Genomic DNA, 17,185 nt, shown 5'->3' on the forward strand with positions numbered 1-17,185 from the left:
TATACTCACTTCTGCTGTGGGTGAAGCTGCATCAGGAACAAATCGCTCGAACATAGATGCATATGTAGATCGGGATCGGCGCTTTTCTTTTAAAAAGAAAGTAACATTAATCCTCTGCATCTTCCGCGGCTCATATGTTGGGAGTAAATGATGACTGCTATGTTCATTATTACATCTAACAACAGAACACCTCAACTGCTTAATCAGAGACATTCTTGTCTTCCCCTGCACCTGAGTCACACAATGGCGGTCGGAGTCGGACTTCGGTTTCAGCTCAGTGAGGGCGGGGTCTAAGGTATGGCGCTCATGTCAGTCAACTATCATGGGAGTGGCCTCTGTCGGTGTGTTGTCACACTGACAAGAAGCTGAGAATGACCTGATTTTAAAAAGGGGATATTACTTTGAAAGATTACAAAAGTACCACTGGGTGGATTTTTATCATTGCAGGTTGGTTGTGTACACAACCTGCCAACACATTAATGTTCAAACAACATGTAAAAGTGAGTTTTGCATCCAATGACCCCTTTAAATGTGTCAAAATGATTAACAGATAAAATTTGAATTTTGAAATTTAAATTTAGAAAAGTAATCAAATATAATCAGTTACATTACTTTTATAAAGTAATTGAAATAGATACACTATTAAAAATGTGTGGAAGCTGCTAAATTATATAGAGACAGATTTAGTAAACAGGTATATTTCAACAAACTAAAGTTAATAGGTGGTAAAGATACGTACGTAGCGATAATAATTAAGGTATTATCCTAATATTTCACCTACCTGACTGGAAATGATAAGAACAAACATGAATTGTCAAGATTCTTGCTCTGGAAATTCTGGTTCAGTTTGGCCAACCACAAACACACCTTTTGTTCCTCAAACAGTTTTTTTGCAGTCTTCTCCTTGATGTGTTATAACTTTTGGCAGTCTATAGTACTCCAAGTGTTTTCTCAGTCCCACTGATTAGTACAGCCCAAAACATGACAATAATTGACCATTTTCAGTAGTAATAATCAAGAAAAATTGCAAGTTCCATTTGGTTCAGTTGCATTGTTTATGTTCAGTAAATTGTAATCTGTAATTACATTTCCAAAGTAACCTTCCCAACACTGATTGTTTACCAGTAACTCCTGCTTTTTACTAGCATGATTACAAAAAAATCTTGTGTGATGTTTAGATGATTGCGAGGGATAATGGTGAAAAGTGAGAAGGAAAAGATCAAACGTATTGACCATCAAACCATCAGACGTCTCTTTATGGGGAAACCTGATACACACTGATAGAATTCCCCCACATCTCCTGCCTCAAAGTGAACACACAAGAAAAACTCCATTTGTACTCCTCCCAACTGTGCTTGATAAAAATGTGCAGCATTAAGGGAATTTCGCTGCCACAGTTATGTGCTTGATAATTACACTGTGGCACACTGGCGCTGACCTCTCTGTATATCTGTGGAATGAACAGGGTTTTCACATCAGCATGGCCATTTAGAATCAGTCGCCTCTGCTGTTTTGTTCTCATTCTTGACTGTAATGAGACAATAAATATATTAATGACAATAAATTGATATGGAATTGTCTCGTTTCTTATGTTTTTGGAGGACACTAACATATTTCACAGCTATTTGTGTTAGAAGCTTGAGATTGTTTTGACCTGGTAGATTTGCTCAGGGTCAAAACCACCATTCTTTCTCATTTGGTCTAGAGACCTTGTTAAAACTTTTCATGAATGTAACACTTATCTTGTTATTAGATTTTTTTTTTTGCAAATGACAAGGGTTGCAATGTGGAGGCAATTTGCTCTTAAAGCAATAGTGTAGTGTAAAAAATGTACTCCATCTAAGATGAATATATATATATATATATATTTATCTGCAAATATGCAGTAACAGCTAATGCATGTTTCCAAGTACTTTTATCAATACTGTAGCATACTTTCATAGGGTCTGGCAGCTTTTTAATGAGTATGTCAGATTAATTCTGACACTCTCTAAACCTGATGCTCAGGAGTCTAACCTTTCAAGAGCAAAATTAAAATCCGTCCCATCGCTCATTAGGTATGTTAATACATGCAAACGAATGGATGCCATGTGTTTGACCCTACCAAGGACATTCTCTGTCCGCATCTCAGAAAGGCTATCTGCTCATCTGCCTTTTCAGAACAATTTTGTTCTTGATATAGATTCAATAGAAATTACAGTAAGAATTCTTATTGAAATTTTACTAAATACAGGCTCTATGTAAGATGCCTATTTTTGTTCAATATCATCCTACTATTTATAGAAGAATATTATTATAAGGAAGCATTTTTATACCTGAGAATAATAGGGAAATCTCATTCTCAGTGACATGCTATATCAAGTAGGGCAGTAAAGATAGTCTCGCCTGCATTTATTTGATCCAAAATACAGCAAAAGCAGTAATATTATGAAATATTTTTACTGTTTAAAATAACTGCTTTCTATTTGAATATATTTTCAAATGTAATTTATTCCTGTGATATAAGCTAAAATTTCAGCATCATTACTCCAGTCTTCAGTGTCACGTGATCCTTCAGAAATCACTCCAATATGCTGATTTGCTGGTCTAGAAACATTTATTATTATTATTATTATTATTATTATTATTATTGCTATTATTATTATTATTATTATTATTATTATTTAGTACTTTTTCAGGATTCTTTGATGAATAGAAAGATCCAAAGATCGGCATTTATCTGAAATAAAAAGCTTTTGTAACATTAAACACTATACCATTCAAAAGCTTGGAGTCAGTATATATATATATATATATATATATATATATATATATATATATATATATAACTTTCTATTCATCAAAGAAATCTGAAAAAAATCTACTCTATTATTTTTTAAAATAATAATAATAATAATAATAATAATAATAATAATAATAATAATAGTTTTTTGAGCACCAAATCAGAATATTAAAATTATTTCTAAAGGATCATGTGACTGGAGTAATGATGCTAAAAAATTCAGCTTTGAAATCACAGAAATACTCATTCAGAAATTGCAGAAAATTATAATTTTTCCTCATACAATTACAAAGAATCAGCAAATAGCTCATTAAATGAAATTGGAAAATTTCCAACTTCAAAAATATTTTACAGTGTATTTAATTTTTTTACTTATTTATTTTATTTTATTTATTTTTTAAACAATATACTCTGTAAATAAATAAATAAATAAACAATTAGTTTGATTGATTGCTTGCATTTATTTATTTATTTAAATGAAGTGTTTCCCTTAAAGGACACCCCCCAAGAATATAATGTTTTACATATCTTGCATACATATATATTTTTAACGTTAGTTAATTATTTAATGCTAAATGGCTTTTAATACTTAATTTACTTTTTGTATACTAATTTTATTTATTTTCTTTTAGTTCTCACATAGCCTTACCAGGTAGGCAAATAACCCATCAGCTTTTTCATTAAAAAATATTTGACTGATAGTTGGCATCTCAACCGTTTCACAGAGGGCTCATAATAAAATATATTTATAATGTTTTGTATAATATTTTAGACATTTGTGTGGGTAGCACTTGTTCGTCCAGTGTAAATAAAAAAATGTAGTTAATATGAATGATAATGCTAATTGTAGTATGATTAACGTTCTAGTTTGGTGTTGATAATGTGGTACTTCAGCCTACCTGTGAATATTGTTGAATAAGTGACAGTCTGTGTGCGTTTTCAAGAGGGCGCTATTGCTCTAGCTGATGATGCTTTGACAGAATGTGATGAAGCCCTGCAAAAAGTTTGAGCAGGTCGTGAAGCACACAACCTCACACAAGCAGCATTTCATGTGTAAAAGTTTCAAACGCTGAAGCAGCGACATTTAACAAATTCAGCATTCACTCACGCGTCTAGTTTGAAGTCCTTAAAATATCAATATTTATATCGCCCCGCTGTCTGAAATGATTCCGCATCCCTCTGTCGCTTTGCACTGTGGAGAGCTCGTGCGCGCGTGTGTGTGCGCGCATTCAGGTGTTGACAGAGAAACCTAGTAAGAGTCTGTGAGGAGGGAGAGGGTGTGTGTGTGTGTGTGTGTGTGTGTGTGTGTGTGTGTGTGTGTGTATGCGAGAGAGAGAGAGAGAGAGAGGAAGAGAGAGAGTGTGAGAGAGAGAGACACGCGCTCTCTCCTAGTGCACTTTGCAGTAAGTTGCGGGCGGCTGTTGCTGGCGTGGCGGTTGCTGGTCGCGCAGGGAACTTTAACACGCTGGATCCCAAAGTGCGTCTCTCTCACCTGCGCAGTTCGGAGCTGCCATGGATTTCGCGGCCGGATTTACTATCCTAATCACACTGCCGATCTTTCTGCAGACGAACGGCCTTTATATCTCCAGTAGCATAGGTACGTGCGGCTGCCTTTACCTATTTACACTTTCATCCCATCGCAAGATGTCCTGCCCGGTACCACCCCAGTGCGCATCAGACCTGGATGTTTGCGCACCGTCCCCATCCCTGTATGAGAGAAACTTGTGGCACAGGCTATTTCTGAGCTTTTTAATAATTCTCCGGAGCTTTAGGAAATATAAACAGCCGTGGCATTCTCGTGTGCTGTGTCATTACTGTTTTGTTTGTTGTGAAGTGTGTTGCTTTCACATGCTGCTGAAATTCTCAGCGCAGCTCTGGTGTAGTGAAAATGTTTTTTTTTCTTCCTTTTTTTTTTCTCGCGTTTGCGATCTTTGACGGACGCTCTGGCGATATTGATCTGTCTGAGAGCTGAAGTATTGCAGGATATTGATTTCAAATAAAAAAATGTCCCCGTTCTGTTCTCCTCCTTTGAGAGCGTTTAAACAAAAAACGTGCGTTTTGCATAAAGAAACTAAAAAACTAAAGCTCTTAAACTGAACTTTTGAATTGAGATTTGAGATTTGAAGGTTATTTGTTTGTGCTACAACTTTCGGTTTGTTTGTGACTTGTAAAGGTTATCTGTGAATTAGAGATTGTAATAAATGTGCAGGAGTACTCAGTGCTCTCTTCAGAGATGCACATGGCATGCAAAGCTCAGCATCACTTTGAACTGACATATCGGCTGTGTCTCAAATCATAGCTAGTTGTCTACCTAGACACCAGCTGTTTGCATAGATAACAAACATTTTGAGAATAATTGTTAGGTGGGCTACTTAGGTGTGTGCAGCATTATTGTGCATCAGTTGCATGTATTATTTTTAGGAATGTTAGATGTTGAGCATAATATATGAAGCATTTTTAAGCATCAGGTGCATGTGGCATGTTTGGGCGTCATAGGTGTTTGTGCAGCGTTTTTGTGCATCGGTTGCATGAAGTGTCATTGGGTATCATGGGTGTGTGCAATATAATGTAGGCATTATATAGAAGAGAACCTTTTTAAACTTAATTTTTAGGCATAATGGGGTGAAACTTAAGTAGCACGGGTATATTTGTAGCAATAGCCAACAATACATTGTATGGGTCAAAATGATACAGTTTTCTTTTATGGCAAAAATCATTAGGATATTAAGTAAAGATCATGTTCCATGACGATATAAATTTTTTTTAATACTTCATTTTTGATTAGTAATATGTATTGCTGAGAGCTCCATTTGGACATATGTGACCCGGGACCACAAAACCATAAGGGTCAATTTTCTGAAATTGACATTTATACATAATTTGAAAGCAGAATAAATAGGTTTTCCATTGATGCATGGTTTGTTAAAACAGAACAATATTTGGCCGAAATACAACTATTTGAACATCTGGAATCTGAGGGTGCAAAAAAAGGAGAGAAAATCGCCTTTAAAGTTGTCCAAATGAAATTCTTTTTATTACTAATCAAAAATTAAGTTTTGATATCTTTACAATAGGAAATTTACATAATATCTTCATGGAGCATGATCTTTACTTAATATCATAATGATTTTTGGCGTAAAAGAAAATTTTGTCCCATACAATGTATTGTTGGCTATTGCTACAAATATACTTGTTCTAATTACTTACGGTTTTGTGGTCCATGATCACATTTGAGTGGAGCATTTTTGTGCATCAAGTGCATAAAATAATATTGAGTATTATAGATGCATATGGCTCTTTGGGGTAGTTGTGTGTTTCAATTCTGTACATCAGGTAAATTCAGTATTACTGGGTATTATAGGTGCAATTTTGGATATCATAGGTGTGTGTAGAATTTTAGGTGAATTGTGTGAGTGGAGTATTTTGGGCATTAAGTGTGCATCATGCAACATTTATAGGAACACATGGAACATTTTTAGGCATCGCAGATATGTTTGGATGAGTGCCTAAAACGCTGCCTTCCTTGGTAGGCTGCTCACTAGGTTTTGTGACACTCATTTAGGATGAGTGATCTTCTATTATTCCAACATTTGTTGTGAGTCTGTTGTTGTGTTTCTTCTTGATGAATTTCAATATTTTAAATACATCTATCATGCATCTGCTGTCATTGAAAACAATAAGGCATATTGTGAATGATACATTGATATTTCGTGAAGAGAGGCAGACAGATGTACTATTACTAACACAGAACAACACAATTTTCATACAGTCTCGCACAGTCTGTGCACAAACAGGCGTCGTTAAATTTGAAAATGATGGTGTCAAAAAAGTGTTAATGTGTTTCTTCACCCAGACCCACACCCGTCTGACCCATTGCTTCTCATGTGCATATACTTGCTGCATAGAAAGGACTGTGCATTCCAAGTGTCAACATAAACACCTCTAAATTTAATCTGCTTTCTAAGAAGAAACATAGTTTCATGCGAAAGTCGCTAGCCTGGTTGCATTCATTATAGATGCTGATGCACTACAATCAACGTGTGCTGTCTGACTGACTATCTTTGTGTGTAACTCAACGCAGATTCCCTGCAGCATGTTCTGGGGGACTATGGACTGGTGAAGCCCGTTCTTACTGATGCAGAAGGCCGCTTCCTGTCCCATGCGGTATCGGTTGGTCCAGCAGATGGGCAGTTCCGTAGGCGCTGGAGAAGAGAGGCGGCATCGGCCGACCACGCCCACCATGAGTCCGGAGGAGGCACGCCTGAGCGACTCTACTACAACGTCACCGTCTTCGGCCGGGAATTTCACCTGCGTCTTCACCGCAACACGCGCCTGGTGGCTCCCGGAGCCAAGATGGAGTGGCAGGAATCTGACGGCACGCACTCCGAGCCTTTGAAGAGCGACTGCATGTATGTTGGTGACATTACGGACATACAGGGAGCCTCCGTAGCTATTAGTAACTGCGACGGCCTGGTAAGTGGCCACATTGGCCTTCATTTTGTATGGTGTCCAGTACGTCCACTTAAAGGGATAGTTCAACCAAAAATTAAAATCACTCTATGATTTACTCACCCTCAAGCCATCTTAGGTGTATATAACTTTCTTCTTTCAGAAAAATACAATCGGAGTTATACTAAAAATGTCCTGGCTCTTCTAAGCTTTAATGGCAGTGAATGGCTGTTGAGATTTTGAAGCCCAAAAAAGTGCATCCATCCATCATAAAAAGTACTCCGGCTCTGGGGTGTTAATAAAGGCCTTCTGAAGCAAAGTGATGCATTTGTCTAAGAAAAATATCTATATTTTAAACTTTACAAACATTAATCTGTAGCTTTCGTTAACTATTGCAACAGAGCATGCATTGGTGAGTGAAAGATGTATTGCTAAATTTCTCAGAATCTCAATCTAACTCATTTACATCTTATAAGGCCTGAGATTGAGTAAATTTTCTGCTAATTTTCATTTTTGGTTGAACTATTCTTGACCCCTAATGAGGGTCCCGCTAAGTTTCTTTAAGGTGTAGCCTAAATTTTTGTCTTGTGCCTTGAGTATTTACAGTAAGCCATGGAGCTGCCTAAAACTGTCTCTTTAGCAAAATATTGAAATGTTTTCTTACTTCATGCAGTAGTCATTGATTTTGTGAGTATCCAGGGATATTCCTAATACAAGCTGAAAGGCAAATAAATAGTTGAGCGGAAGTGTGCTTTGTGACTTGTTGTGTGCGCTGAGATCTGTGTTTATGGCAGCGACAGATGTAAGGATTGGAGCAGAGGTCTCTTGTTAATTACTGGAGGGCTTTTTTCTTTACTCAAATAAAACTATAATTGTAAACGGACCCAGATGAGAAGCTCAGAGAGTCTGTCAGAGATCATGAGATCCATACGCCCCCTGTGGCTGACATCTTTATACAACAAGAAATGGAATAAGAAAATAAATAGAGCGAATAAGCGTCATAAACAGAGGTCAAATAAATTATGTAGACAGTAAGCACATAGAGCCAGTGAGGGCTATGCTGTCTGCTGAAATCATCCAGAAGTAATGTATTTTCAGGTTATATAATTAAAATGTGAGCTATACATACATACAGTTGAAGACAAAAGTTTACATACACCTTGCAGAATCTGCAAAATGTTAATTATTTTACCAAAATTAGAGGTATCATACAAAATGCACGTTATTTTTTTATTTACTACCAACCTGAATAAGATATTTCATGTAAAAGGTGTTTTCATATAGTCCACAAGAGAAAATAATAGCTGAATTTATAAAAATGATAAGTTTACATTCACTTGATTCTTAATACTGTTAATAACAACTAAATGTTGTTTCCTGAATGATTCGCATCTTTGTGTTTTTTTGTTTAGTGATAGTTGTTCATGAGTTCCTTGTTTGTCCTGAACAGTTGTCCGCTGTTCTTTAGAAAAATCCTTCAGGTCCCACAAATTATTTAGTTTTTCAGCATTTTTTTTTTGTATTTCCAACAATGACTGTATGATTTGGTATCCGTCTTTTCATACTGATGACAACTGAGGGACTCATATGCAACTATTACAGGAGATTCAAACGCTCACTGATGCTTCAGAAGGAAACACAATGCATTAAGAGCCGGTAGGTGAAAACTTTTGAACAGAATGAAGATGTGTACCTTTTTTCTTATTTTGCCTAAATATCATATTTTTGTCATTTAATACTGCCCTTCAGAAGCTACAGAAGACACTTGGTTACTAAGTTAAAATTACCCTGATCTTCAAATACAAAATGTTCTCACCCCCCGGCTTTTAATGCACCGCGTTTCCTTTTGAAGCATCAGTGAGCGTTTAAACCTTCTGTAATAGTTGCATATGAGTCCCTCAGTTGTCCTCAGTGTGAAAAGATGGATCTCAAAATCATACAGTCATTGTTGGAAAGGGTTCAAATACAAAAAAATGCAGAAAAACCAAAGAATTTGTGAGACCACAAGGATTATTCTGAAAAATAGCGGGCAGTTTAACTGTTCAGTACAAACAAGGGACTCATGAAAAACCAATTATTTTTTAAACTGATATTTTCTCCTGTGGACTATATGTAAACATCTTTTTTGTGAAATGTCTTATTTAGGTCAGTACAAAAAAAATGATTTTTTTTATGATCCCTCTTATTTTGGTAAAATAATTAATTAAGCAAATTCCGCAAGGTGTATGTAAACTTTTAACCTCAACTGTAAATGCTTTTAATAAAACAACAATAGGATAAAAAAGTAAACCTAGTATACCACTTGGTATGTTTGTTATTTATGTTTCATTTGCATGTTTGTGTGTGTAGCATTTCATTGCTCTTTATATCATAACCTATATGGAGCTCAGGCATTTCTGTATACAACATGTGTGTGTTTGTGTGCTTGTGCACAGGTATGTCCACTCTTGTGTCAGTTTGTGTGTGTTTGTGTGTGCACGCTCCAGTGGGCATAGTGCCCACAGGATTAAACCTAGTCTCCATGCTGTCCTTCAGCTTCAAACACTCAGGGTCATCCAGGGCTACAGCCGTGGGCATCTTGCATATAGAACAGCCTCAGTAACTCCATTTCCTCTGAGGGCGATACTCTTCAACAGAGAGAATAAATGCAACCTTAGCTTCACGGCTCTAGATATTTCAGAAATTTGTTTGTAGAGAAGAGCGCGTAAACGTGATTATGCTGCAGAATGAAGAGTGGCCATGCTAATAGCAGTGTATTTTGAGTATATTTTCAGAGAGACAGATCAGGTGAGGCTGATATACATTTTTAAGTTTCACCTGATTTGCATGTATACAGATGCTTGTTTTCATTTTACAATAAAAAACACATACAAATGTTTAAGCGGTTCTGGTTATAGCTTCTGTATAATGGTTTTTAATGAGATGGAAAAGCATCCAGATGGAAGTAGGTAGACATTGTGGCAGTATCCACTTCTTGTTCAAAAATTACGTAGAAACTCATTGTTCCATTCCTTCAGAATAACTGGAACTGCAAAGAAATCAAAACATCTGCTCATCGAGCAAGAGGTCAGGTAGGCTGAAAAGAAATCCACTTATGTGGTATTATGTTTTCTCCAAAACCATCTTTTTCCACAAATCAGAGGTGTGTGGTTTGCCAGTGTCAGAGGTGGGATGTATCCGTGATAATCAGACAGTCTGGTTTAGTAAGGCAGAACTGAGAATTCTTCAAGTATGGTTTATCAACAGGTGTTTACTGACACAATATACTGTATGTGTGTTCAGACATCTATCTTTTGGGATGTTGTGGTTTTAATTGCTAAAGGTTTTTTAAGGTTTACAATTGTGTGTTTCTGAGTGTGTTTGTGTATTGTGTTCTACAGTTTGAGTAGATCCTTTAATAATAGCAAAATGTTGACTGTGCATACATCTGTTTTATTGTGGGGCATGGCCCGATGTTGCAGGTTACGCTAGCACTTACAGAGACTCAAGGGAAAAGTCTTTATTGTTTTTATAAGCTAGAAAAATTAAGCCTGTCCACTCACTAGATGATGGGGTGCTATTTTGTAATACAGACAATGAAAGTAACAAAAAGCAGTGACTCCCTTTATTTGTATTTTTAAAAGCTGACAAAAACAGATTGTCAGTGTGACTGGTCACCTCTTAATGTATTATATTGAAGAGATAGTTCTCACAAAAATGAAAATCCTGTCATTGATTACCCACCCTCAAGTCATTCCAAACCCGTAGGATCTTTGTTCATCTTCAGAATACAAATTAAGATATTTTTGATGAAATCCGAGCTTTCTGACTCTCCATAGACAGCAACGTAACTACCACGTTCAAGAATGAATGGTAGTAAGGACATCAATAAAATAGTGACAGCAGTGTTCATTTCAGTTGCAGCCTTTGGGAGTTTTATGTAATGGCAAAACGTTCCTGTGGGAACTTTTTTGCAAGACGCGAAATCTTACCACCATGTACGTTTCATGACATATTCGATGTGAAATATCCACTGAGTGGCATCAAAAGACTGTCTGTTTTTTCCCCCCAGAACATATAAACGTACATATGGTACGTTTTATGTGTTGTTGGTTTTGTACGTGTCAATGCAGTTCTGAAATGTCCGTTGAGTGGTGCTATAATTCTAATGATTAGAGACTTTTTAAAATTATGTACCAACAGCACTAACACCGATATATACCCGATAGTATAAACAAAAGTGAATCTGATGTAAAAGCACAATCGCAAGCATGCCGCTTTAGCTTGTTTTCAGATTTCTCATCTTACAGGTTTTTCATTGTGAGTTATGTTTTTCACAGGATTCGTACCCAAGGATTCCACATCCAAAGTCGAATTCTGTGCCGGCTGAGCTACAGAGCGAGCTTGTTATGTCTGGAAAGTGAAACATATGGAGCTGTAATCATAACTGTGTACGAAAACGATTAAAAGTGTGTGCTGTGTTGGAAACAGCAATGTAGAATGCGAACAAATTGCACCTTTTTGTGATTTTGAGTGAGTTAAATGAATTGAATCTGTGAACAAACAGGCACAGCAAATGTTATACTTTTATGGTTCTTTTTTGGTGCTTTTTTGGAGCTTAGCGTCTGTTTTTGCTATGAACTATGTGAAGATTGTTCAAAATATTGAATTGTTTATTTCACAGAAGAAAGAAAGTCATACGGGTTTGGAACAACATGAGGGTGAGTAAATGATGACAGAAATTTCATTTTTGGCAGAACTGTTTGTTTAATATTCACTACTAGCTTTTTTTGTCCATGGTCTTGGTGGTGAGCCAGTTGGCATCTTTTAACTGCAACTAAATGAACAGCTAAACTTTCGCAGGATAGTGTTCAGAAAACCAAACAGATAGGAAAGTGGAACCAGACAGGTGAGAGACACCACCACACATCCTGAGGGAAGCTTGCACTCGTAATATGGCCAGACTAATGAAGACAGAGACAGTGTTGAGCAGCTGAGCAGGATCGGAGAGGACACGCCATGGTTGGTGAAAGACAAGGCCAAGGCTAAGATAGCAAACAGGCAGGGGAGGAGAGGCGTATCGAAGACGAATGGTGCTGTCGACACGTTGGTTTCAGTACACAAGCAGGCCAGCGCGCTGCTTCCCGGGGGGGCAGTCTTTTATATGGGTGTGCTGAAGAGTGGCCAAGGCCTAATCCTTTCACACACTTCACTGCCCGACGCAATTATACTCTTGCCTCTTCTCATCTCTTGGGGCGAATCTGCATCCAGCAACCCTCTCATACCATCAATCAGACCCTCTGCCAATCATCATAGCGTGCATTGCTGGCGTTAGTTGACAGCAGCATCAGCACCAAAAGGCAAAGCTGTTCACTAGATTCAATCATGTTTGACTTTACTCACAGAGCGACAATATACACACTAATAGGGAAACTGCTTAGAGAGCTAGTTCACCCAAAAATGAATTCTGTCATTAATTACTCTCCCTCATGTTGTTCCATACCAGACATTCGTTCATCTTCAGAACATTAATTAAGATATTTTTGATGAAATCCGAGAACGTTCTGACCCTGCATAGGCAGCATCTCAACTGACACATTCAAGTAGGGCTGCATGATAAATCGTAATGAAATCGTGATTAGGCAGAAGCTGCGATTGTCATGTGTATCTTTCAGTGAAGCGCAGTTCTGTGATCAGCAGTAAATCTTCATCCGAAGGCCAGAGGGCGCTCCCCTATGGAAACTCCAAATACGCCCTGAAAAAGAAACCCAGGAAATGCCTATCGCTTCAGCTGAATAAACAGAAGATTTAACTGCTTTCATTGATTTAGCATGACTAATAAACACATGACTGCGACAATATTATTATAAATTTCATTATAATAAAGTATATTTATAATGCAATGCCTTTATCACTGCTTATAATACTATGGAATATGTTGTGTGCCTTATTCTGCATGAGAAGCCACATCATCTCACAGAAGGATTTATTTTAAACACTCGACTGAGGTTATGAAGTGAGTTTGGAGTAAAAACATGTTATTAAATGTGGTATTTTCACATGCTTTCAGATGTAGCGCCATTTACTACACAGAGCCGTAGTTCACTGAGAAGCTACACAAACAGTTGTCATTATGACAGAACGATTTCTTTCGATTTCATTATTGCGTGATTAAATCATCTGTAATAATAAACGTGATATAACTTAGCTTGTCAGTGCTGGAGATTTACTACTGATTACACAACCGGCTTTACTGACAAAATGCGCATGACAATCGCTTTTTATTTATCAAGGCCCAGAAAGGTAGTAAGGACATTGTTAAAATAGTTTGTAGAACATCAGTGGTTTAGTGGTAATTTGATGAAGCTACAAGACTTTTTGTGTGCAAAAAACAAAACAAAAATCTATCTACCTACAACACCCTTTTGTTCAAAATAAAGGACAATTTGTTGCTGCAAATTACAGTGTGAACTCTCCTTTAGATATGGTTATTGGCATTTGTCACATACAGTACCATTATAGCTTCCTTCGATATCTTAGGACCTGTTGGAAGAGCTAATTTTTTCCTTAACACTTCCAACACAAGTACGGCAGCATGTCTAATTCTGATGAGGTGATGAATAGAGCATAGAGTCCCACGAGGAACATTAGCACTCCATTCGCCTTACATGTTGTGGAACATCTGTTTCACTTGCTTCACTTTTACTTGCGGTTGGCTTGAAGTTCTGAAGCATTACTTGATCTCACCCAGCTAATCTCGTTCATGTAGTTTAAGGGGGGTCTGCTTCAGGCTTATACCTTTTGGGTTAAGTCCCATAAGTGCCACTTAGTCATTAAATAACACTTTTAACAACTCAGCAGAGTCGGTTGGTCATTTGAGTTGATGATCCGGTAATGACACAGGTGGTTAAGTCTGAAAACACTGTAGGCCGAAAGACTTCATTTCTTCAGCAGAAAGCGCTAGCGTCACCATGGATATAACTGTGATGGTGAGCTGAGTTAGCGCAGCTCAAGTGCCATTTACTTCAGAGTATAATCATTATATCAATTTTCTGCTGAGCAGCTGTTATTGACCCCTTTTGTTCGAATTTGTGTGAATTGGCTGGTGCTGGGCATGAACGAACAAGAGATTACGCTATGATTACAGACTCCGCCCTGCAATGTGGCTCTCAAACGCACAATTACTCAATCAAGAGGCTTTTATCAGCCAGTCAGCGGCTCAGCGCGAGGGCAGGAATGTTTCTCATAACCTGCAATTACCAATTTCTACTGACTGCAATTCAGCAGCCATTTCACAGTTTGTGCACTGAACACATAAAAAAGATGAGGGATTTCCCTTTGGTACTACATGAGGAAATTCCACATGAGGAAAGATATTATAGTTGAAATTTTAATAGCAGAAGATTTCTGTCTGTATCAGCATTATCATCTGTTGTTTGATTCCCTAGGAACACACTTTGTAATGTAAGAAAGCATCTGCCAAATGCACAAATGTGACCCTGGACCACAAAACCAGTCTTAAGTAGCACAGGTGTATTTGTAGAAATAGCCAACAATACATTGTATGGGTCAAAATTATTATTTTTCTTTTATGCCAAACTTTATTAGGACATTAAGTAAATATTTTATAAATTTCCTACAGTATATATAGTAATATGCATTGCTAAGAACTTTATTTGGACAAAGCAATTTTCTCAATACCTTCAGATTTTCAACTAGTTGTATCTCAGATTTAAAAAAAATGACCTTTATGACTGGTCTTGTGGTCCTGGGTCACAAAGGTTACTTGTGGTAATACTGTATGTAAAATGTATTTACAATAAATCATTTGAAATCACTGGAGTGACAAGAAAAGAAATTGCAGAAAGTGATGTTGCAGCGCACTGGATATTAAAGATAACAATTGCCCGAGTGCTCAAGTGCTCAGCTTCTGTTTTAGAGTCTATAATGGGAGTTTTTTATTCTTTCATTATATTATAAAGCAACATCACACAGGCAAGAGTGTTGTTTTTCCAACCATATAATTGTCATGAAGTTGAAAATGGTTGTTGTTATTGAGCCTGTGCTAGTTTACCAAATTAAAGCAGCTTTTTCTTCATAAACTGAAGATTAACAAGCTGGAAAGTCACAAAAATGGTGTCACAAAGGTGTCGAAACACAGTGTTACTGACACAAGATAAAAAAATACAAAACGAAGGTTTCAAAATCACTTGTTTTGAGGTGTTCAACCTGATTTAGTCCTTTCAGACAGAATGACCAGTGTGTCTCACCCATTATCCATGGGCCTTGATGCTTAGCGCAGAACATTTAGCAGCTTGTTCACCTGGAGCTCCTGAGAGTCTCTTTCTCACTCCCTTCGTTTGTCTGTTGGGAGGTGGAGTTGGTGCAGTTTCATAAGCAGCAATACAGGACGATATCACACTGTTTTGTACGCATTCACACCTCCAGACTTCCAGATGCTGATGTGTTTCATTTGTTTTTGTTATTGATGCAGTAAAAACAGTGTTGTTTTGGTTTGGATCTTGATTGAAGTGTTTTAATTTTTTGGCTGTGAATGATTTACACTTGACTCTCTTATTAATGCACAGTAAAATCAGCCCATTTAAAAGTGGTGATCATTGTAATCATTGCATATTCATTGCCACTTTTCACTTTTAACTGGCAAATTGTTAAATATCGAAATACTGTAAATTGGAAAACATATTACATATCCCAAACATGTGACCCTGGACCACAAAACCAGTCTTAAGTAGCACAGGTATTTTTCTAGCAATATCCAACAACACATTGTATGGGTAAAAATGATAGATTTTTCTTTTATGCCAGAAATCATTAGGATATTAATTAAAGGTCATGTTACATAAATATATTTTGTACATTTTCTACTGTAAATATATCAAAACTTTAGTTTTGATTAGTAATATGAATTGCTAAAAACTTAATTTGGACAACTTTAAATACAATTTTCTCAATATTTTGATTTTTAAATACTTGTATCTCAACCAAATATTGTCCTATCCTAACCAACATCCATACATCAATGGAAAGCTTATTTATTTGAATAAGCTTATTTGTACATCTCAATAAAAAAAAAGGACCCTTATGACTTTTTGTAGTCACATATGTACATGCAATCCAAATATGTATGTTTATTTTCTGTAATGAAATTAATTTGGGCTTTCAGAACATTGAGCTTCAGAACATTGTCCCAAGCACCAATCTCGTTTTTGCACTGGTTATCATGCAAGACAAAGCTTTCCAATCTGCCAAAGGCAAGTACCCCACCAAAATATTTTTGTAGTCATGATTCCTGTAACATGCTGTGCATCAAACAATTGTTTACAGAAGCTTTAGAGATCGGTTTAATCTTACTCAAGCAATTTCTGATGCCTCAGTTCATTTCCAGTTCAGATCCTCCCATGAGTCCTCAAGCTCCAAGTTTTTCAAAGCAATGAATTCTAGTACAATGATATCACTTCACTGCTGCAAAGACTGCTTTAGACTAGCACGAATTTGCTTGGTGGTCCAAGCTAGTTTATGATATTTAGTATTGATTTGGAGTGTTGGGGTAACGCATTACAAGTAACGTGAGTTACGTAATCAGAGTACTTTTTTCAAGTAATTAGTAAAGTAACGCATTACTTTTTTTTTACTTTTTAAAATAAGTAACACCAGTTACTTTGTTTTACCATTTATTGACTAACAAGTCTCCTGTTCCTGTGTTGAGAGAAATCTGAAGTACAGAGGTGCTGTGTGCGCTGTGTAAACATGTTATTGTAGTTCTAGACTAAATGTAAACATTCATTTATTCATCTCACTCACAAAAAACTAGGGATGCACCGATCCGAATCGGCCGATCATGCTTGCGCGTTTTGTCAGTAAAGCCGGTTCTGTAATCAGCGGTAAATGCCATCAGGTGCGTGATTTCACGTTGAGCCGTGTATATACTACACACGCACCTGATGGCATTTACCG

The 17,185-nt window shown here is 36.9% G+C and overlaps 1 protein-coding gene across 3 annotated transcripts in view; it reads left to right on the top strand.

The window, feature by feature from the left end:
* The first annotated feature begins 4,199 nt into the window (after positions 1 to 4,199).
* Positions 4,200 to 17,185, top strand: part of LOC141288182 (A disintegrin and metalloproteinase with thrombospondin motifs 2) — a 199,859-nt gene continuing 186,873 nt past the window's right edge. For all 3 annotated transcript variants that reach the window (XM_073820280.1, XM_073820282.1, XM_073820281.1), the window contains exons 1-2: positions 4,200 to 4,379; positions 6,864 to 7,255. In XM_073820280.1, coding sequence (XP_073676381.1) covers positions 4,295 to 4,379; positions 6,864 to 7,255 — 477 coding nt within the window. In that variant the 5' untranslated portion in view covers positions 4,200 to 4,294. The remainder of the gene's footprint in view (positions 4,380 to 6,863; positions 7,256 to 17,185) is intronic.

Source organism: Garra rufa, chromosome 16 (assembly GCF_049309525.1).
Source record: "Garra rufa chromosome 16, GarRuf1.0, whole genome shotgun sequence".
Classification (NCBI taxonomy): domain Eukaryota; kingdom Metazoa; phylum Chordata; class Actinopteri; order Cypriniformes; family Cyprinidae; genus Garra; species Garra rufa.